General features: G+C 36.8%; 2 protein-coding genes across 3 annotated transcripts; both read left to right on the top strand.

Annotated features, from left to right (window-relative positions):
- Window positions 1-232: 232 nt before the first annotated feature.
- Window positions 233-1,251, top strand: LOC111425251 (NEDD8-conjugating enzyme UBE2F-like). Its single transcript, XM_023059172.2, has 3 exons — window positions 233-629; window positions 683-844; window positions 1,048-1,251. Exons 1-3 carry the CDS (start codon window positions 363-365, stop codon window positions 1,162-1,164), a joined length of 546 nt encoding a protein of 181 aa, XP_022914940.1. The 5' UTR covers window positions 233-362; the 3' UTR covers window positions 1,165-1,251.
- Window positions 1,252-10,164: 8,913 nt separating this feature from the next.
- LOC111425448 (adaptor related protein complex 3 subunit ruby) lies at window positions 10,165-23,295 on the top strand. 2 transcript variants are annotated; one of them, XM_023059468.2, is made up of 8 exons: window positions 10,165-10,377; window positions 10,426-10,510; window positions 10,757-11,338; window positions 11,401-11,959; window positions 15,941-17,166; window positions 17,223-17,361; window positions 22,625-22,841; window positions 22,899-23,295. In XM_023059468.2, the coding sequence occupies exons 1-8, from the start codon at window positions 10,274-10,276 to the stop codon at window positions 23,041-23,043; spliced, it is 3,057 nt and encodes a 1,018-aa protein (XP_022915236.2). In that variant the 5' UTR covers window positions 10,165-10,273; the 3' UTR covers window positions 23,044-23,295. The 2 variants fall into 2 exon arrangements, with proteins under 2 accessions (XP_022915236.2, XP_022915237.2); XM_023059469.2 differs by having other exon boundaries at window positions 10,180-10,377; window positions 10,435-10,510.
- The last annotated feature ends 125 nt before the right edge of the window (window positions 23,296-23,420 follow it).

Raw genomic sequence — 23,420 nt, 5'->3', positions numbered from 1 at the left:
TATTATGAGCCGACAATCAAAATAATTACCAATCACGATTTAGCACGTCAAAAAAATGTCGTAAGCATTTATTTAATGTATTGCTAATTCATTTTTTTTTATTTATATCACCAAAATGTATCTTAATATTTTTAAAAATTAAAAGATTTTAATAATAATATTTATTTTAAAAAATTGCGCTTAATATATTTCCCCCACTTGAATGTAAGTTGAATACTGACGAATTTCATGTGTGTCTATCTCGAGATTTGAGAGCGAGAAAGAAAAACTAACCTCAAAAGTTGTTCATGTAGTTAAAACCATAAACAAATGCCCGTGAACGCACCGGGACGCCGCTCGAGTAAACCCCTCACGGTCGTCACATGATAAAAATGATCACTTTATCGCAACGTTTGAAGAGACAACAAGAACAAAGTAATGGTGTTAATAATAGGATTTCAATAAGAGACAAGCTGCTTACTAGAGAGGCCCAAGAAATGGCTCAATTACTTCCAAGTAACTGTTCAATCACTTATGAAAACGTCAATGATTTAAGCTCTTTCTTGCTATTCGTGAAACCCACAGAGGGTTTTTGGCAGGACGGATGCTTTAAATTTTCTGTTAAAGTTACAGAGGAATATAACATGGTTGTATGTAGATAGCATTCTCTCTCTTCTCCATGTTTTTATAATTTTTTTTTTAGCCACCAATAGTCAAATGTCTAACAAGACTGTGGCATCCCAATATCAATGAGACTGGAGAAGTCTGTCTATCATTATTAAGACAACATAGTGTAGATGGTTTGGGTTGGTCACCTATTCGAAGATTAAATGATGTTGTATGGGGTTTACATGCTTTATTCACTGTATGTATTTATTATTATCAAGAATTAAGTATATATCTGACTGATAATGAGAAAATCCACATTGATATCTCAAAATTGGCTGCTAAATATGTTCAGCCATTTTGATTGATTACCAAAATAATTTTTATTAAATTTCATTATGTGGGATTTCACACAGAGTCTTATAATTTACAAAATCTTAATACAAAAAAAATTATTTTTAGGATTTATTAAATTTTGATGACCCTTTAAATATAGAAGCAGCTGATATGTATAGAACAAGTAAAGAAGAATTTCATAAAAAGGTTAGCGAATATGTTAAATTATATGCGAAAGAATAGCCCCAGATCTTGGTGTTAGGAGGTTGTCCAGTTTGCCAGGGACTTTGTGTTCTTTAAAGCTGTTATTTTTTGTAATTCTAATTAGATAATTATTAATAATTTTATTATGTAAGTGAGAGTTGTTCTCTTGTGTAAAGATACTTAAAAAATTGTCTTAAAAAAAAGAAAAAATAATGATAGTACAAGTGAAGCATGTATTTTCACACTAAATTTTTGCTAGGAAATTTTTTTTGAAATTGTGAATGGTGTAAATGATAATGTAGAATCTTTAGCATAGCCAAATGGGTGCAGGCGGAATTTGGGTAATCTACTTTTTGTGTATTTCGTTCGTCTTTTTTGTGGGAATACCGCCTATGCTAAATACAAATATTTCTATATACGTATATATTTGAATATATAAAACAAATTTTTAAAGCCTTTTATTGTTATGCGATACTTCGAAGCATTAAAAAAACATTCAACTACAAGTGCCTTTTGTTTTCCGTACTCATGGATCTTAAAGTTTTTAATTATTCAAATTCCCAGGATCGAATGAATGAATAGTCTATTTTTGAACTAGGCCAATTAAAATTTTATGCGAGAAAATGTTTTTCTCCTACATTGTCAAGATTAGATTTTTAACGAACTAGTCCAACTTGATAAATTTAATATTATATTTTTCATAATTATCTTGTAATTTACATATCTATTTATTTATTTTGTTATCTAAGATTAAAAAATGTGTGCAAGTGTTTTATTTAAACTCTTAAATTTACCGAGATTAAACAAATTTTATATTAAATATTTCAATCTACAAACATGATGTTTTCTTCAAGGTCCGTAAAACTTATTCTATCAGATTTTATATCTTAAGTTGAATCGGAAACAACAATAATAATAAAAAAGTACAATTAGCCAGTAAGAAACTTTAAAACACAAATATTTACAATTTCCTGCTTGGCTCCACGCGGATCTTGTTGTTTGTTGGCCAATTTTTACTCCCATCACATCTATAATCAGAACAACTACTTAAAGAAACTCATTTAATAGCCATTACAGAGAATTACCCTATTCTGCCTGCCTACAACCAGTAAAATGCTATGAGAGTGAAGTATGAACTAAAATTAGAGGAGCTCCGAATCCCGCTCTGAAATCCCATTGAAATTTGCTACAACTTTTATTTTAAATGTTTTTTTGTAGTATGCTCCGAATCCAGAGTGCTTTATCATGAAAAATTGATTAATTTTGCTCGTTTTCGGCTGCTCCAAGTATCATGAATAATACAGTAAGAGTATCTAGCTTGGAATTTTTGGAAAATATAATCTCGGCTGACTTCGAAGACGTCGGCCGATTTAAGCATTGGTCATGATACTTGGGGCGGCCGACGTCTTCGAAGTCGGCCGAGATTAATAAAATAAAAAATTATTTATGGCACTCCATGGAAGCCCTAAGTATTGTTTGTGATATAAGAAATAACCTCGGTCGACTTCGAAGATGTCGGCCGCCCCAAGTACCATGATCAATACAATAAGTCTAATCTGCTTGAAATTTATGTACAAAATCATCTCGGCCGACTTCGAAGACGTCGGCCGCCCTAAGTATGGGTCATGATATTTAGTGCGGCCGACGTCTTCGAAGTCGGCCGAGATTATTAAAATAAGAAATTGTTTATGGCACTCCCTGGAAGCCCTAAGTATTGTTTGTGATATAAGAAATAACCTCGGCCGACTTCGAAGACGTCGGCCGCACTAAATATTGTTTATGAATAATATTTAGGTTGGATTACAATACTTGATGCTTATTGTATTGTTCATGAGCAATATTCAGTGCGGCCGACGTCTTCGAAGTCGGCCGAGATTATTAAAATAAGAAATTGTTTATGGCACCCCATGGAAGCCCTAAGTATTGTTTGTGATATAAGAAATAACCTCGGCCGACTTCGAAGACGTCGGCCGCACTAAATATTGTTTATGAATAATACTTAGGTTGGATTACAATACTTGATGCTTATTGTATTGTTCATGAGCAATATTCAGTGCGGCCGACGTCTTCGAATTCAGCAGAGATTAATAAAATAAGAAATTATGTATGGCACCCCATGGAAGTCCTAAGTATTGTTCGTGATATAAGAAATAACCTCGGCCGACTTCGAAGACGTCGGCCGCCCCAAGTACCATGATCAATACAATAAATCTAATTTGCTTGAAATTTATGTACAAAATCATCTCGGCCGACTTCGAAGACGTCGGCCGCCCTAAGTATGGGTCATGATATTTAGTGCGGCCGACGTCTTCGAAGTCGGCCGAGATTATTAAAATAAGAAATTGTTTATGGCACTCCCTGGAAGCCCTAAGTATTGTTTGTGATATAAGAAATAACCTCGGCCGACTTCGAAGACGTCGGCCGCACTAAATATTGTTTATGAATAATATTTAGGTTGGATTACAATACTTGATGCTTATTGTATTGTTCATGAGCAATATTCAGTGCGGCCGACGTCTTCGAAGTCGGCCGAGATTATTAAAATAAGAAATTGTTTATGGCACCCCATGGAAGCCCTAAGTATTGTTTGTGATATAAGAAATAACCTCGGCCGACTTCGAAGACGTCGGCCGCACTAAATATTGTTTATGAATAATACTTAGGTTGGATTACAATACTTGATGCTTATTGTATTGTTCATGAGCAATATTCAGTGCGGCCGACGTCTTCGAATTCAGCAGAGATTAATAAAATAAGAAATTATGTATGGCACCCCATGGAAGTCCTAAGTATTGTTCGTGATATAAGAAATAACCTCGGCCGACTTCGAAGACGTCGGCCGCCCCAAGTACCATGATCAATACAATAAATCTAATTTGCTTGAAATTTATGTACAAAATCATCTCGGCCGACTTCGAAGACGTCGGCCGCCCTAAGTATGGGTCATGATATTTAGGGCGGCCGACGTCTTCGAAGTCGGCCGAGATTATTAAAATAAGAAATTGTTTATGGCACCCCATGGAAGCCCTAAGTATTGTTTGTGATATAAGAAATAACCTCGGCCGACTTCGAAGACGTCGGCCGCACTAAATATTGTTTATGAATAATACTTAGGTTGGATTACAATACTTGATGCTTATTGTATTGTTCATGAGCAATATTCAGTGCGGCCGACGTCTTCGAATTCAGCAGAGATTAATAAAATAAGAAATTATGTATGGCACCCCATGGAAGTCCTAAGTATTGTTCGTGATATAAGAAATAACCTCGGCCGACTTCGAAGACGTCGGCCGCCCCAAGTACCATGATCAATACAATAAATCTAATTTGCTTGAAATTTATGTACAAAATCATCTCGGCCGACTTCGAAGACGTCGGCCGCCCTAAGTATGGGTCATGATATTTAGTGCGGCCGACGTCTTCGAAGTCGGCCGAGATTATTAAAATAAGAAATTGTTTATGGCACTCCCTGGAAGCCCTAAGTATTGTTTGTGATATAAGAAATAACCTCGGCCGACTTCGAAGACGTCGGCCGCACTAAATATTGTTTATGAATAATATTTAGGTTGGATTACAATACTTGATGCTTATTGTATTGTTCATGAGCAATATTCAGTGCGGCCGACGTCTTCGAAGTCGGCCGAGATTATTAAAATAAGAAATTGTTTATGGCACCCCATGGAAGCCCTAAGTATTGTTTGTGATATAAGAAATAACCTCGGCCGACTTCGAAGACGTCGGCCGCACTAAATATTGTTTATGAATAATACTTAGGTTGGATTACAATACTTGATGCTTATTGTATTGTTCATGAGCAATATTCAGTGCGGCCGACGTCTTCGAATTCAGCAGAGATTAATAAAATAAGAAATTATGTATGGCACCCCATGGAAGTCCTAAGTATTGTTCGTGATATAAGAAATAACCTCGGCCGACTTCGAAGACGTCGGCCGCCCCAAGTACCATGATCAATACAATAAATCTAATTTGCTTGAAATTTATGTACAAAATCATCTCGGCCGACTTCGAAGACGTCGGCCGCCCTAAGTATGGGTCATGATATTTAGGGCGGCCGACGTCTTCGAAGTCGGCCGAGATTATTAAAATAAGAAATTGTTTATGGCACCCCATGGAAGCCCTAAGTATTGTTTGTGATATAAGAAATAACCTCGGCCGACTTCGAAGACGTCGGCCGCACTAAATATTGTTTATGAATAATACTTAGGTTGGATTACAATACTTGATGCTTATTGTATTGTTCATGAGCAATATTCAGTGCGGCCGACGTCTTCGAATTCAGCAGAGATTAATAAAATAAGAAATTATGTATGGCACCCCATGGAAGTCCTAAGTATTGTTCGTGATATAAGAAATAACCTCGGCCGACTTCGAAGACGTCGGCCGCCCTAAGTATGGGTCATGATACTTGGGGCGGCCGACTTCGAAGACGTCGGCCGCCCCAAGTACCATGATCAATACAATAAATCTAATTTGCTTGAAATTTATGTACAAAATCATCTCGGCCGACTTCGAAGACGTCGGCCGCCCTAAGTATGGGTCATGATATTTAGGGCGGCCGACGTCTTCGAAGTCGGCCGAGATTATTAAAATAAGAAATTGTTTATGGCACCCCATGGAAGCCCTAAGTATTGTTTGTGATATAAGAAATAACCTCGGCCGACTTCGAAGACGTCGGCCGCACTAAATATTGTTTATGAATAATACTTAGGTTGGATTACAATACTTGATGCTTATTGTATTGTTCATGAGCAATATTCAGTGCGGCCGGCGTCTTCGAATTCAGCAGAGATTAATAAAATAAGAAATTATGTATGGCACCCCATGGAAGTCCTAAGTATTGTTCGTGATATAAGAAATAACCTCGGCCGCTTCAATAATCTCGGTCGACTTCGAAGACGTCGGCCGCCCTAAGTATGGGTCATAATACTTGGGGCGGCCGACGTCTTCGAAGTCGGCCGAGATTAATAAAATAAGAACTTATTTATGGCACGCCATGGAAGCCCTAAGTATTGTTTGTGATATAAGAAATAACCTCGGCCGACTTCGAAGACGTCGGCCGCCCCAAGTACCATGATCAATACAATAAATCTAATTTGCTTGAAATTTATGTACAAAATCATCTCGGCCGACTTCGAAGACGTCGGCCGCCCTAAGTATGGGTCATGATATTTAGGGCGGCCGACGTCTTCGAAGTCGGCCGAGATTATTAAAATAAGAAATTGTTTATGGCACCCCATGGAAGCCCTAAGTATTGTTTGTGATATAAGAAATAACCTCGGCCGACTTCGAAGACGTCGGCCGCACTAAATATTGTTTATGAATAATACTTAGGTTGGATTACAATACTTGATGCTTATTGTATTGTTCATGAGCAATATTCAGTGCGGCCGACGTCTTCGAATTCAGCAGAGATTAATAAAATAAGAAATTATGTATGGCACCCCATGGAAGTCCTAAGTATTGTTCGTGATATAAGAAATAACCTCGGCCGACTTCGAAGACGTCGGCCGCCCTAAGTATGGGTCATGATACTTGGGGCGGCCGACTTCGAAGACGTCGGCCGCCCCAAGTACCATGATCAATACAATAAATCTAATTTGCTTGAAATTTATGTACAAAATCATCTCGGCCGACTTCGAAGACGTCGGCCGCCCTAAGTATGGGTCATGATATTTAGGGCGGCCGACGTCTTCGAAGTCGGCCGAGATTATTAAAATAAGAAATTGTTTATGGCACCCCATGGAAGCCCTAAGTATTGTTTGTGATATAAGAAATAACCTCGGCCGACTTCGAAGACGTCGGCCGCCCTAAGTATGGGTCATAATACTTGGGGCGGCCGACGTCTTCGAAGTCGGCCGAGATTAATAAAATAAGAACTTATTTATGGCACGCCATGGAAGCCCTAAGTATTGTTTGTGATATAAGAAATAACCTCGGCCGACTTCGAAGACGTCGGCCGCCCCAAGTACCATGATCAATACAATAAATCTAATTTGCTTGAAATTTATGTACAAAATCATCTCGGCCGACTTCGAAGACGTCGGCCGCCCTAAGTATGGGTCATGATATTTAGGGCGGCCGACGTCTTCGAAGTCGGCCGAGATTATTAAAATAAGAAATTGTTTATGGCACCCCATGGAAGCCCTAAGTATTGTTTGTGATATAAGAAATAACCTCGGCCGACTTCGAAGACGTCGGCCGCACTAAATATTGTTTATGAATAATACTTAGGTTGGATTACAATACTTGATGCTTATTGTATTGTTCATGAGCAATATTCAGTGCGGCCGACGTCTTCGAATTCAGCAGAGATTAATAAAATAAGAAATTATGTATGGCACCCCATGGAAGTCCTAAGTATTGTTCGTGATATAAGAAATAACCTCGGCCGACTTCGAAGACGTCGGCCGCCCTAAGTATGGGTCATGATACTTGGGGCGGCCGACTTCGAAGACGTCGGCCGCCCCAAGTACCATGATCAATACAATAAATCTAATTTGCTTGAAATTTATGTACAAAATCATCTCGGCCGACTTCGAAGACGTCGGCCGCCCTAAGTATGGGTCATGATATTTAGGGCGGCCGACGTCTTCGAAGTCGGCCGAGATTATTAAAATAAGAAATTGTTTATGGCACCCCATGGAAGCCCTAAGTATTGTTTGTGATATAAGAAATAACCTCGGCCGACTTCGAAGACGTCGGCCGCCCTAAGTATGGGTCATGATACTTGGGGCGGCCGACTTCGAAGACGTCGGCCGCCCCAAGTACCATGATCAATACAATAAATCTAATTTGCTTGAAATTTATGTACAAAATCATCTCGGCCGACTTCGAAGACGTCGGCCGCCCTAAGTATGGGTCATGATATTTAGGGCGGCCGACGTCTTCGAAGTCGGCCGAGATTATTAAAATAAGAAATTGTTTATGGCACCCCATGGAAGCCCTAAGTATTGTTTGTGATATAAGAAATAACCTCGGCCGACTTCGAAGACGTCGGCCGCCCTAAGTATGGGTCATAATACTTGGGGCGGCCGACGTCTTCGAAGTCGGCCGAGATTAATAAAATAAGAACTTATTTATGGCACGCCATGGAAGCCCTAAGTATTGTTTGTGATATAAGAAATAACCTCGGCCGACTTCGAAGACGTCGGCCGCCCCAAGTACCATGATCAATACAATAAATCTAATTTGCTTGAAATTTATGTACAAAATCATCTCGGCCGACTTCGAAGACGTCGGCCGCCCTAAGTATGGGTCATGATATTTAGGGCGGCCGACGTCTTCGAAGTCGGCCGAGATTATTAAAATAAGAAATTGTTTATGGCACCCCATGGAAGCCCTAAGTATTGTTTGTGATATAAGAAATAACCTCGGCCGACTTCGAAGACGTCGGCCGCACTAAATATTGTTTATGAATAATACTTAGGTTGGATTACAATACTTGATGCTTATTGTATTGTTCATGAGCAATATTCAGTGCGGCCGACGTCTTCGAATTCAGCAGAGATTAATAAAATAAGAAATTATGTATGGCACCCCATGGAAGTCCTAAGTATTGTTCGTGATATAAGAAATAACCTCGGCCGACTTCGAAGACGTCGGCCGCCCTAAGTATGGGTCATGATACTTGGGGCGGCCGACTTCGAAGACGTCGGCCGCCCCAAGTACCATGATCAATACAATAAATCTAATTTGCTTGAAATTTATGTACAAAATCATCTCGGCCGACTTCGAAGACGTCGGCCGCCCTAAGTATGGGTCATGATATTTAGGGCGGCCGACGTCTTCGAAGTCGGCCGAGATTATTAAAATAAGAAATTGTTTATGGCACCCCATGGAAGCCCTAAGTATTGTTTGTGATATAAGAAATAACCTCGGCCGACTTCGAAGACGTCGGCCGCACTAAATATTGTTTATGAATAATACTTAGGTTGGATTACAATACTTGATGCTTATTGTATTGTTCATGAGCAATATTCAGTGCGGCCGGCGTCTTCGAATTCAGCAGAGATTAATAAAATAAGAAATTATGTATGGCACCCCATGGAAGTCCTAAGTATTGTTCGTGATATAAGAAATAACCTCGGCCGCTTCAATAATCTCGGTCGACTTCGAAGACGTCGGCCGCCCTAAGTATGGGTCATAATACTTGGGGCGGCCGACGTCTTCGAAGTCGGCCGAGATTAATAAAATAAGAACTTATTTATGGCACGCCATGGAAGCCCTAAGTATTGTTTGTGATATAAGAAATAACCTCGGCCGACTTCGAAGACGTCGGCCGCCCCAAGTACCATGATCAATACAATAAATCTAATTTGCTTGAAATTTATGTACAAAATCATCTCGGCCGACTTCGAAGACGTCGGCCGCCCTAAGTATGGGTCATGATACTTGGGGCGGCCGACGTCTTCGAAGTCGGCCGAGATTAATAAAATAAGAACTTATTTATGGCACCCCATGGAAGCCCTAAGTATTGTTTGTGATATAATAAATAACCTCGGCCGCTCCAAGTATCATGAACAATACTTATAACTACTTTCCTTCTATAACATTTTGTCATGTCTCCGACAGTAGTCAAGATATCTTGTCACAACAAAAATCAAACACATTGTTGATGTTAGTCAAGGTTCAAATAAATTAATTATTTAATCGTATCTTAATTACAGATCTAAATCTGAAAAATTCGATACTTGTAATTTATGTGATTGAAATTTTATATCGGGATGATTATGATGATTATAAAGGCACATTGAACATATTTATGGTGTATCATTTTTTTAACAATTTAAATTTTCAACTCGTGCTCATGCGCAATAAAAATTTATAAGCGCGTTTTTAAATTATCGATTTATTAAGGTTAAACGATAAATATCTCACAATTAATCCTATTTATATGGTAAATTGGGCAACAATAAATGAGATTAAAAAAATCACGACGAAAACAACAATCGAAATCGTTTAAACGTGTGAATATAGTTGCATAACCGTCACTTATGCTGGAAAACTTATTTGTCCACTGTAAATAATATGGCCATACGAGACGTGTCTCTCTGTGCGAGTTCGTTTTGCTGTAAATAGACACTAGATTTGAAAGGGATTTTGCCGATTTTTTCGTCTACACTCAAAAATGGCAAACAACATACAATACGGTAATGAACGAACAAATAGTTTAGAAACTGAATATGGCATCGACCCAGCATCAGGGGGCTTCTTTCATGTGGACACCAAAAAGTACTGTTTCTCGTACACGAAAACTTTATGTTTCTTACTTATTCTTAGTTATTTTAGACACGAGGATCTTAAAGAAATGCTCGATTCGAACAAAGATAGCTTAAAACTAGAAGCAATGAAGCGTATCATTGGGGTATGTATTTTTATACTTTTGAATAAACAACTATGATTCAATTCAACATATAGATTTAATTAGTTGGGTAACTTTTCTGTTATAACAAGGTTATTATGCAATAAATCATTTTAAAATATTAAAAATTAATAAACTTAGTTGTTTTATGTGTTAACTTTCATTGTTTCTCAACGTACACACATAACTTGTATTAATATATTTAAAGTAATATAATATAATATTTTTAAAGTATTATCAACTTTTTAGATGATTGCAAAAGGTCGTGATGCCTCCATGCTGTTTCCAGCTGTGGTGAAAAACGTTGTCTCAAAAAATATTGAAGTAAAAAAATTGGTGTATGTTTATTTAGAACGTTACGCAGAGGAACAGCAGGATTTGGCATTACTCTCGATTTCAACATTCCAAAGAGCGCTAAAAGAACCAAACCAATTGATACGCGCCGGTGCTCTCCGAGTATTGTCTAGTATACGGGTTAATGTGATAGCACCCATTGTAATGATAGCGATACGCGATGCAGCTCAAGATATGTCTCCATACGTTCGAAAAACTGCCGCGCATGCGATACCAAAACTTCATAGTCTTGATAAAGATACAAAACCTGAATTAGTAATGATTATTCAAAAATTGCTTGCTGATAAGACAGTCTTAGTGATTGGATCTGCTGTTATGGCGTTTACGAAGGTTTGTCCAGAACGAGTCGACCTTGTACATCAAGTATACAGGAAATTATGTAATGTTTTGGTTGACGTTGATGAATGGGGGCAAGTTATTATTTTGAACACATTAACGAGATATTGCAGGACACAATTCGCTGACCCAAATATTCATGTAAGTTAGCTTAAAAAATTTTGAAATACATTTTTTTACTTTACCCAATAATAATCAATTAGGAGAAAAAGCAAGTTGGAAAACCTGGAGAAACAGACTCTGATACTTCAGATAAACATTCCGCCGGGCCAACATTAGACCCCGACCATCGCTTACTTTTAAGATCATCACGACCTTTGTTACAATCACGCAATGCGGCGGTCGTCGTCTCAGTAGCACAACTTTATCACCATTGCGCACCTTCAGCTGAAGCCCAACTAGCTGCTAAAGCCCTAGTAAGGCTATTGAGCTCCCACAACGAGATCCAATGCATCGTATTGGATTCAATCGCTTCGATGAGCTACCAAAAACGAGGGATGTTCGAATACTATCTCAAGCATTTTTTTGTACGAATGTCCGAACCCTTGCGAATAAAACTGCTCAAATTAGACGTCCTTACCAATTTGGCTTGCGATTCAAATGTCAGCTTAATATTACGTGAGATGCAAGCGTATTTATCTTGTAGTGATAAAGTGTTTGCTGCAGCTACTATTCAAGCCATTGGAAAATGCGCTTGTCGATTGGCCGATATTGCTGATTCTTGTTTAAATGGTTTGGTCTCTTTACTTTCAAATGGAAACGGTTTGTATTTTATGATTTTTTTGCGAACAAAATATGCTGGTGGAAGTTTTTATTTGACTTGAATGAGTTGAAAGTTTTTCATTATACCTAAGTTTTATACAGGGTGTATCTGAATGACTGCAACAAACTTCAAGGGGTGATTCTTTAGTGAATTTTAAGGGTACTTTGATATATAAACCATGGGCGACTTCGGCTCCCCTAAGGAACTACACCCCTCCAAAAATGGCGGAAAATTTTGGTTTAATTTCTTTTTCTCAAAAATCATAAACGCTAGGAAAATGAAATTTGGGGAATATGTTTAACTCATAATAAGGCACCCTATTTGTACTTTCAACCTATCCTTCTAAACTACTAAACGTAACCACCCCCTTTGCATTTTTGCTAAAAATTTTTTTATGCAGATGATAAATACATTAGAAAAATTTTACATAGATAGATGAAAGTATTCTAAAACTTTTTTGTCTCTCGAAATTTTTCCAAAAACGACTAATTTTTGAGAAAAAAAATAATAAAGCAAATACTGCACGTTAAACATCGGGGTTGTCGATCAAAAGTTGGAATGAATTTTTAATGAAAAAATCTTAGTAGGCTCTGTAATCTTTCAAAATAAAATAAAGAGTTGCACTTTTTTAATGGATAATTGTTATATTTATGTTCTACCGGTTTCGTTTAATAAAATGGTTGTTTACAACCATTTTATTAAACGATTCATCGCATCCGCCCATAATTACACTTTTATTTTTGATTTTCTTAAGTTTTTAACCATGAACAAATGTTTAATATTGATACCAGGCCCTTTTTTCAAATCATGACGCGTTCCTGAAGATGACTCTATGTTGAGTCGAAACCGGTAGAACATAAATATAACAATTATCCATTAAAAAAGTGCAACTCTTTATTTTATTTTGATACGAATGATGGAAACAAATAATAATTACACCAATCTGTAATCTTTGTCAGAAATATTTTTGACGTTTAAATGTCAGTGTTTTTCTTACTATTATTATTGTTTTTCAAATTAATTTTTGAATAAAGTTCTATCGCATTTACGCTCGTTCACTCGACGTTTCAAAATTTTAAATAAAACAATAATAAAGTAAGAAAACCACTGATATTTAAACGTCAAAAATATTTCTGACAAAGATTGCAAAGCCTACTAAGATTTTTTCATTAAAAATTCATTCCAACTTTCGATTAACAACCCTACAGCTTAACAGTTAGTGTTTGCTTAATTATTTTTTTTCTCAGAAATTATTAAATTTTCGAAGAAAATCAGAGAGACAAAAAAGTTTTAGAATAGTTTTATCTATCTAACTGAAATTTTTTCAATGTATTTATCATCTTCATAAAAAGATCTAGGCATAAATTGAACGGGGATGGTTACGTTTAGTAGTTTAGAAGGATAGGTTGAAAGTACAAATAGGGTCAAAACGTGCCCTATTATGAGTTAAACATATTCCCCAAATTTGATTTTCCCAGCGTTTATGGTTTTTGAGAAAAGAAAATTAAACCAAAATTTTCCGCCATTTTTGAAGGGGTGTAGCTCCTCAGGGAGGCCGAAGTCGCCCATGGTTCATATATGAAAGTACCCTTAAAATTCACTAAAGAATCTCCCCTTGAAGTTTGTTGCAGTCATTCAGATACACCTGTATATTATGCTTTTCTGGTGCAATATGAAGAATTTTTGTTTCGAAAGCAACAATTTTAAACGAATTAAAATTTCAATTGGAAATAAAAAAGTACAAAATAGTAGCAATTAACAAAAATCATGGTTCGTGAGAATTTTCTTGCAGGAACCTCTTCTCACTGCTGTGTAGGAACAAAAAAAAATTCATTTCTCTTCGCCCCTAGGATGACCATGTAAGCACCACGGAACAATTTCATCAAATAGCCAAAGGAGAACATCATAATCAACTTGTGTTGTAAAAACCTATGCCTTTTAAGTTTTTTCAGTCAAATTTTTATCAAAAATGAGCCTGAAACTAGTCATCATGTTGTGGCGACTCTCTGAACTTTGTGGATCCTACTATTAATCTGCTTGAAATTTATGGCAGAAATAATCTAATAAAGCCCCAAGTTTCTTGAACAGTACAATAAGTCTATAACCTATTTCATACAATATTTCCAGCTTATGTTACATGTCTACAATACAATAGCGAGGATTTTGATCGCAACTCGTCTTATGATTATAATTTTTGGAAACATTTTGAAAACTTTTTTCATCAGTTTTAAGCAAAATGGACTTGGTCTTACGATTCAAAGTGTTATGGTTATTGGAAGCGGCCGACATCATCGAAGTCGGCTGTGGTCAGTATTCTGGCAAAACATCCTGTGAGATTAACAAAATATGCTGGTGGAAGTTTTTATTTGACTTGAATGAGTTGAAAGATTTTCATTATACCTAAGTATTATATATTATGCTTTTCTGGTGCAATATGAAGAATTTTTGTTTCGAAAGTAACAATTTTAAACGAATTAAAATTTCAATTTGAAATAAAAAAGTACAAAATAGTAGCAATTAACAAAAATCATGGTTCGTGAGAATTTTCTTGCAGGAACCTCTTCTCACTGCCGTGTAGGAACAAAAAAAAAATGCATATCTCTTCACCCCTAGGATATCCATGTAAGCACCACGGAACAATTTCATCAAGTAGCCAGAGGAGAACATCATAATCAACTAAGGTTTATTATATTTTCCGCCGCCTCGTCTATATTTTGAAATGTAACACGTAAAAAACTGAAATTTTAGAACAAAGTGTTGTAAAAACCTATGCCTTTTAAGTTTTTTGGGGTGAAAATTTAGGAAATCATGTCAGGGATATTTCTACGAAAAATCTGAGTCAAATTTTTATCAAAAATGAGCCAAACTGAGTCATCATGTTGTGGCGACTCTCTGAACTTTGTGGATCCTACTATTAATCTGCTTGAAATTTATGGCAGAAATAATTTAATAAAGCCCCAAGTTTCTTGAACAGTACAATAAGTCTATTTCATACAATATTTCCAGCTTATGTTACATGTCTACAATACAACAGCGCGGATTTTAATCGCTACTCGCAACTCGTCTTATGATTATAATTTTTGGAAACATTTTGAAAACTTTTTTCATCAGTTTTAAGCAAAATGGACTTGGTCTTACGATTCAAAGTGTTATGGTTATTGGAAGCGGCCGACGTCTTCGAAGTCGGCTGTGGTCAGTATTCTGGCAAAACATCCTGTGAGATCGGGAATTTATCAGTGCCTTGATACAAGATTCATGTTAGAGAAAATCTTTGTTCGGCGGAGATTTCTTAAAGGATTGTTCAAAGACCAGTTTTTCACACAGAATGGACAAATCATACTCTAAATACATTCCTATTGCTTTTCTGATTATCCTCTGGTAGTAATGGTTATTACTGACTAGTATGTAGTTCTCTGTAACTTCGGTTTAAGATGAAATTGCTTCACTCTAAATCGTCAAACATAAGACAGAGTTAAGCTACACACCAAGTATTTTGGGTAATACTTAATATATTCAAGATCTCCACAATGATATTGTAGGTTAATTAGAGGAGATATCAAAATACGCCTAAAGATGATTCAATAAATAATGACTTACCGGGAAAGTTAATAAAAATAAAATCATCCACAATGATTGTTTGTGTTTTATTTGTTTTATTAAAACAATAATTATTAAATGATAAAAAAGATAAAAACGAACCATTTTTAACATCTTCAAGATGTTGCAAATAAAAAGGACCACCTGTATATTGTACAAAAACATCTTCATTTTGAGTGCAACGCCCCATAGACGTCAATAATCGAACTAAAACAACAATTTGATTATCAAATTATTCGTACACGTAAAGACAATCCTTACTTTAATTAATATTGCACTTAAAAACTAGATGGCTTAAATGCATAACTATGATATAATAACTCACCGCAATTTTGTTCGCTACCACAATAATTTTCTTTTTTATATATTCTTTTTTTTAATAGAGGCGATTGTTGCTGAAAGTGTAATCGTGGTAAAAAGACTTTTGCAAACCAAGGCAGCGGATCCAAAAGAAATAATAAGACAAATGACCAAATTATTAGATAGTATAACAGTTCCAAATGCTAGAGCTGCGATACTATGGTTGCTAGGTGAACATTCGACAGTTGTGCCGTTAATAGCACCGGATGTCTTAAGAAAAATGGCGAAAACGTTCGTTGATGAGACGGACATTGTAAAATTACAAATATTAAATTTAGCTACGAAGCTCTACCTCACAAATAAAACACAAACTGAGCAATTATGTATTTATGTGTTCAATTTGGCGCGATATGATCAAGATTATGATATAAGAGATAGAGCACGATTATTAAAACCGTTTGTTCAAGAAGGGAAATTAAACATTTTATCGCGACGAGCGGAAGAAATATTTTTAGGGCCGAAACCCGCTCCTCAACTCCAATCGCATTTTAAAGATCGCGAATATTTACAGTTAGGCTCATTATCACATTTCATAAACCAACCTGCAACCGGATACGAACCTTTACCATCGTTCCCAACGGTTCCCCCACCCGGAAACGTTCGAGACGTTGAAGGTGAAGAGCAAAAATCCGAGAAAAAAAGACCAGTATTTTGGAAAATGCCATCTTCTCGGCAAAATTCGCAAGGATCGGAATATCTTGATTCGGGAAGCTCTTCAAGCGATATTTCTCTTGAATCAAAAGGTGAAGAATCTGAGTCGAGTGAATCAGCATCTGATTCATCTAATGCGTCTTCGTCGGAAGATAGTTCTTCATCCGGATCGAGCAGCGAAGCCGAATCGGAATCCGAACCAGAACGTAACGAAAACGTCGTCGATATTTTATCGGAACCACCTCCAAAAACGTCGAACCACGTGGGAAATGAAAAAACCGAAAAAATTTCATCCAATTTCGATTTATTAATTGATTTAGATGAAGGTGACACGTTTACACCGGTTTTAAGGCCAACTAATTTTCCAACCGTTTCGTTAACGGACGCAATCAATCAAAATACGCCGCCTCCTACTATTTCACCTAAATACTATCCGACTAATACGTTTGAAATCTTGGATAAAATTAGTGGACGCGGACTTCACATAACATACAAGTTTAGTAGATCACCTCATGTTTACTCACCGCAAATGGTTAATTTAATTTTGGTTTTTACCAACACGTTAAATGAAGATATTACTAACATACATATAGATCAAGTAAGAAATTTTTTTTATTATTGATTTTTTGGTAATTCTTAATTTTTTTATTTTAGAAACTCGTACCTGCCGTTACGATAGCGAAATTTTCAGCTATTGAAACGTTAAAGCCGGGATTAAGTGTTCCTGTTTATTTAGGAATTGATTTTAATGATTCTTTATCGCCGGTCTCGCTTGATATTATTTCATCTCTAGGTAAAAATTGTTTTTTTCAATCAGTTATTTATAAAAAAAAATTTAAAACATTTCTTTGGGTCATCATCAGCCGAATCTATTAATGAGTGGAATCAGCGATCGTGTTCTTCACCTCGCCCAGCTTTCCGACTCCATCTCGGCCGACTTCGAAGACGTCGGCCGCCCCAAGTTTAACAAACACCAATTTATTTTTCCTATAGATTTTCTCATAAAAATGCATCATTTTGTGACTCTTCTTGCATCGGCATTCTTGAAGCATGTCGATATCACACATTTAATTTTTTCCATAAATCCAAGACCATTTTGAAAATTTTGGGAAGGGCGCAGTGGCAGTTACCAAGTTACTCAATCCGCCTGATAATTCGACTGATGTAAACATTGTTTTATTCAATCAGTTATTTATAAAAAAAGAATTTAAAACATTTCTTTGGGTCATCATCAGCCGAATCTATTAATGAGGGGAATCAGCGATCGTGTTCTTCACCTCGCCCAGCTTTCCGACGCCATCTCGGCCGACTTCGAAGTCGTCGGCCGCCCCAAGTTCAACAAACACCAACTTCTTTTTCCTATAGATTTTCTCATAAAAATGCATCATTTTGTGGCTCTTCTTGCATCGGCGTTCTTGAAGCATGTCGATATCACACATTTAATTTTTTCCATAAATCCAAGACCATTTTGAAAATTTTGGAAGGGCGCAGTGGCAGTTACCAAGTTACTCAATCCGCCTGATAATTCGACTGATGTAAAAATTGTTTTATTCAATCAGTTATTTATAAAAAAAGAATTTAAAACATTTCTTTGGGTCATCATCAGCCGAATCTATTAATGAGGGGAATCAGCGATCCTGTTCTTCACCTCGCCCAGCTTTTTGACTCCATCTCGACCGACTTCGAAGACGTCGGCCGCCCCAAGTTTAACAAACACCAACTTCTTTTTCCTATAAATTTTCTCATAAAAATGCATCATTTTGTGACTCTTCTTGCATCGGCGTTCTTGAAGCATGTCGATATCACACATTTAATTTTTTCCATAAATCCAAGACCATTTTGAAAATTTTGGGAAGGGCGCAGTGGCAGTTACCAAGTTACTCAATCCGCCTGATAATTCGACTGATGTAAAAATTGTTTTATTCAATCAGTTATTTATAAAAAAAGAATTTAAAACATTTCTTTGGGTCATCATCAGCCGAATCTATTAATGAGGGGAATCAGCGGTCGTGTTCTTCACCTCGCCCAGCTTTCCGACTCCATCTCGGCCGACTTCGAAGACGTCGGCCACCCCAAGTTTAACAAACACCAACTTCTTTTTCCTATAGATTTTCTCATAAAAATGCATCATTTTGTGACTCTTCTTGCATCGGCGTTCTTGAAGCATGTCGATATCACACATTTAATTTTTTCCATAAATCTATGACCATTTTGAAAATTTTGGGAAGGGCGCAGTGGCAGTTACCAAGTTACTCAATCCGCCTGATAATTCGACTGATGTAAAAATTGTTTTATTCAATCAGTTATTTATAAAAAAAGAATTTAAAACATTTCTTTGGGTCATCATCAGCCGAATCTATTAATGAGGGGAATCAGCGATCGTGTTCTTCACCTCGCCCAGCTTTTCGACTCCATCTCGGCCGAGTTCGAAGACGTCGGCCGCCCCAAGTTTAACAAACACCAACTTCTTTTTCCTATAGATTTTCGCATAAAAATGCATCATTTTGTGACTCTTCTTGCATCGGCGTTCTTGAAGCATATCGATATCACACATTTAATTTTTTCCATAAATCTATGACCATTTTGAAAATTTTGGGAAGGGCGCAGTGGCAGTTACCAAGTTACTCAATCCGCCTGATAATTCGACTGATGTGAAAATTGTTTTATTCAATCAGTTGTTTATAAAAAAGAATTTAAAACATTTCTTTGGGTCATCATCAGCCGAATCTATTAATGAGGGGAATCAGCGATCGTGTTCTTCACCTCGCCCAGCTTTCCGACTCCATCTCGGCCGACTTCGAAGACGTCGGCCGCCCCAAGTTTAACAAACACCAATTTATTTTTCCTATAGATTTTCTCATAAAAATGCATCATTTTGTGACTCTTCTTGCGTCGGCGTTCTTGAAGCATGTCGATATCACACATTTAATTTTTTCCATAAATCCAAGAACATTTTGAAAATTTTGGGAAGGGCGCAGTGGCAGTTACCAAGTTACTCAATCCGCCTGATAATTCGACTGATGTAAAAATTGTTTTATTCAATCAGTTATTTATAAAAAAAGAATTTAAAACATTTCTTTGGGTCATCATCAGCCGAATCTATTAATGAGGGGAATCAGCGATCGTGTTCTTCACCTCGCCCAGCTTTCCGACTCCATCTCGGCCGACTTCGAAGTCGTCGGCCGCCCCAAGTTTAACAAACACCAACTTCTTTTTCCTATAGATTTTCTCATAAAAATGCATCATTTTGTGACTCTTCTTGCATCGGCGTTCTTGAAGCATGTCGATATCACACATTTAATTTTTTCCATAAATCCAAGACCATTTTGAAAATTTTGGGAAGGGCGCAGTGGCAGTTACCAAGTTACTCAATCCGCCTGATAATTCGACTGATGTAAAAATTGTTTTATTCAATCAGTTATTTATAAAAAAAGAATTTAAAACATTTCTTTGGGTCATCATCAGCCGAATCTATTAATGAGGGGAATCAGCGATCGTGTTCTTCACCTCGCCCAGCTTTCCGACTCCATCTCGGCCGACTTCGAAGACGTCGGCCGCCCCAAGTTTAACAAACACCAACTTCTTTTTCCTATAGATTTTCTCATAAAAATGCATCATTTTGTGACTCTTCTTGCATCGGCGTTCTTGAAGCATGTCGATATCACACATTTAATTTTTTCCATAAATCCAAGACCATTTTGAAAATTTTGGGAAGGGCGCAGTGGCAGTTACCAAGTTACTCAATCCGCCTGATAATTCGACTGATGTAAAAATTGTTTTATTCAATCAGTTATTTATAAAAAAAGAATTTAAAACATTTCTTTGGGTCATCATCAGCCGAATCTATTAATGAGGGGAATCAGCGATCGTGTTCTTCACCTCGCCCAGCTTTCTGACTCCATCTCGGCCGACTTCGAAGACGTCGGCCGCCCCAAGTTCAACAAACACCAACTTCTTTTTCCTATAGATTTTCTCATAAAAATGCATCATTTTGTGACTCTTCTTGCATCGGCGTTCTTGAAGCATGTCGATATCACACATTTAATTTTTTCAATAAATCTATGACCATTTTGAAAATTTTGGGAAGGGCGCAGTGGCAGTTACCAAGTTACTCAATCCGCCTGATAATTCGACTGATGTAAACATTGTTTTATTCAATCGGTTATTTATAAAAAAAGAATTTAAAACATTTCTTTGGGTCATCATCAGCCGAATCTATTAATGAGGGGAATCAGCGATCGTGTTCTTCACCTCGCCCAGCTTTCCGACTCCATCTCGGCCGACTTCGAAGACGTCGGCCGCCCCAAGTTCAACAAACACCAACTTCTTTTTCCTATAGAGTTTCTCATAAAAATGCATCATTTTGTGACTCTTTTTGCATCGGCGTTCTTGAAGCATGTCGATATCACACATTTAATTTTTTCCATAAATCCAAGACCATTTTGAAAATTTTGGGAAGGGCGCAGTGGCAGTTACCAAGTTACTCAATCCGCCTGATAATTCGACTGATGTAAAAATTGTTTTATTCAATCAGTTATTTATAAAAAAAGAATTTAAAACATTTCTTTGGGTCATCATCAGCCGAATGTATTAATGAGTGGAATCAGCGATCGTGTTCTTCACCTCGCCCAGCTTTCTGACTCCATCTCGGCCGACTTCGAAGACGTCGGCCGCCCCAAGTTCAACAAACACCAACTTCTTTTTCCTATAGATTTTCTCATAAAAATGCATCATTTTGTGACTCTTCTTGCATCGGCGTTCTTGAAGCATGTCGATATCACACATTTAATTTTTTCAATAAATCTATGACCATTTTGAAAATTTTGGGAAGGGCGCAGTGGCAGTTACCAAGTTACTCAATCCGCCTGATAATTCGACTGATGTAAACATTGTTTTATTCAATCGGTTATTTATAAAAAAAGAATTTAAAACATTTCTTTGGGTCATCATCAGCCGAATCTATTAATGAGGGGAATCAGCGATCGTGTTCTTCACCTCGCCCAGCTTTCCGACTCCATCTCGGCCGACTTCGAAGACGTCGGCCGCCCCAAGTTCAACAAACACCAACTTCTTTTTCCTATAGATTTTCTCATAAAAATGCATCATTTTGTGACTCTTCTTGCATCGGCGTTCTTGAAGCATGTCGATATCACACATTTAATTTTTTCCATAAATCCAAGACCATTTTGAAAATTTTGGGAAGGGCGCAGTGGCAGTTACCAAGTTACTCAATCCGCCTGATAATTCGACTGATGTAAAAATTGTTTTATTCAATCAGTTATTTATAAAAAAAGAATTTAAAACATTTCTTTGGGTCATCATCAGCCGAATCTATTAATGAGGGGAATCAGCGATCGTGTTCTTCACCTCGCCCAGCTTTCCGACTCCATCTCGGCCGACTTCGAAGACGTCGGCCGCCCCAAGTTCAACAAACACCAACTTCTTTTTCCTATAGATTTTCTCATAAAAATGCATCATTTTGTGACTCTTCTTGCATCGGCGTTCTTGAAGCATGTCGATATCACACATTTAATTTTTTCCATAAATCCAAGACCATTTTGAAAATTTTGGGAAGGGCGCAGTGGCAGTTACCAAGTTACTCAATCCGCCTGATAATTCGACTGATGTAAAAATTGTTTTATTCAATCAGTTATTTATAAAAAAAGAATTTAAAACATTTCTTTGGGTCATCATCAGCCGAATCTATTAATGAGGGGAATCAGCGATCGTGTTCTTCACCTCGCCCAGCTTTCCGACTCCATCTCGGCCGACTTCGAAGACGTCGGCCGCCCCAAGTTCAACAAACACCAACTTCTTTTTCCTATAGATTTTCTCATAAAAATGCATCATTTTGTGACTCTTCTTGCATCGGCGTTCTTGAAGCATGTCGATATCACACATTTAATTTTTTCCATAAATCTATGACCATTTTGAAAATTTTGGGAAGGGCGCAGTGGCAGTTACCAAGTTATTCAATCTGCCTGATAATTCGACTGATGATAATCTAAAGTGACCAAAAAAGATTTTTTTTAATACCAAATTTTTTTTCATAAAAGGAACAAATACAATTAGTTTAAAACCAACGATTGGTGAGTTGTTAAGACCAGTTGCGATTTCTTTACAAACGTTTGAGACTCATCAAGGAAAATTGAAAGGAATGAATGAGCATAGCGTTACTTGTAATATAAATAATGCCATTGATGTTTGTCAAAAAGTGTTTATGGAGGCGAATGTTGATATTGTACAAGGAAACCAAGATAGTAATGTTTATAGGTATATAAAATGATATTTTTGGTGATTTTAATTGACTATACATGTATTTTTTTGTAGGTTTGTTGGTGAAACTTTAAAATCGAAATCTTTGGTACTGATACAAGTAACTGTAGATAATAGTATGTCGATAAAAGTCAATTGTGAAAAATTAGTGGTGGGGTCAATGCTACTCAACGAGCTGAAACAATCGCTGCAACAGTGATCGTATTTACGTGAATATCTCTACGTTCTTGTTATATTTATTTCGAAAAGAACGATCCTTTGATTCTTTATATCTTGTTATAAGAGTTCTCTTAAGAAAAAAAAATCTCTTGTGATATAAATATTCCTTAATCGGAAGTTTGTATTGCTATTATGTTATTATCCGCTATAAAAAAATTGTATTTAACATTTTGATACGTATTGTAAAGAAATATACTATATAAAAAATGTTATAATAAATTCTATAAAAACATTTTTTTTTAATTATTTCAAAAGATTTGACATTTAGTAACTTTTCTCATACCAACATGACTCGATAAAATCACTACGTCCTTATAAATTAAATGACCCAACATTTTTCAAAATCAAAAATTTAAG

Source organism: Onthophagus taurus, chromosome 8 (genome assembly GCF_036711975.1).
Source record: "Onthophagus taurus isolate NC chromosome 8, IU_Otau_3.0, whole genome shotgun sequence".
Classification (NCBI taxonomy): Eukaryota; Metazoa; Arthropoda; class Insecta; order Coleoptera; family Scarabaeidae; genus Onthophagus; species Onthophagus taurus.
Note: the sequence above shows the minus strand (reverse complement) of the source record. Positions and strands in the feature narration are given on the sequence as shown.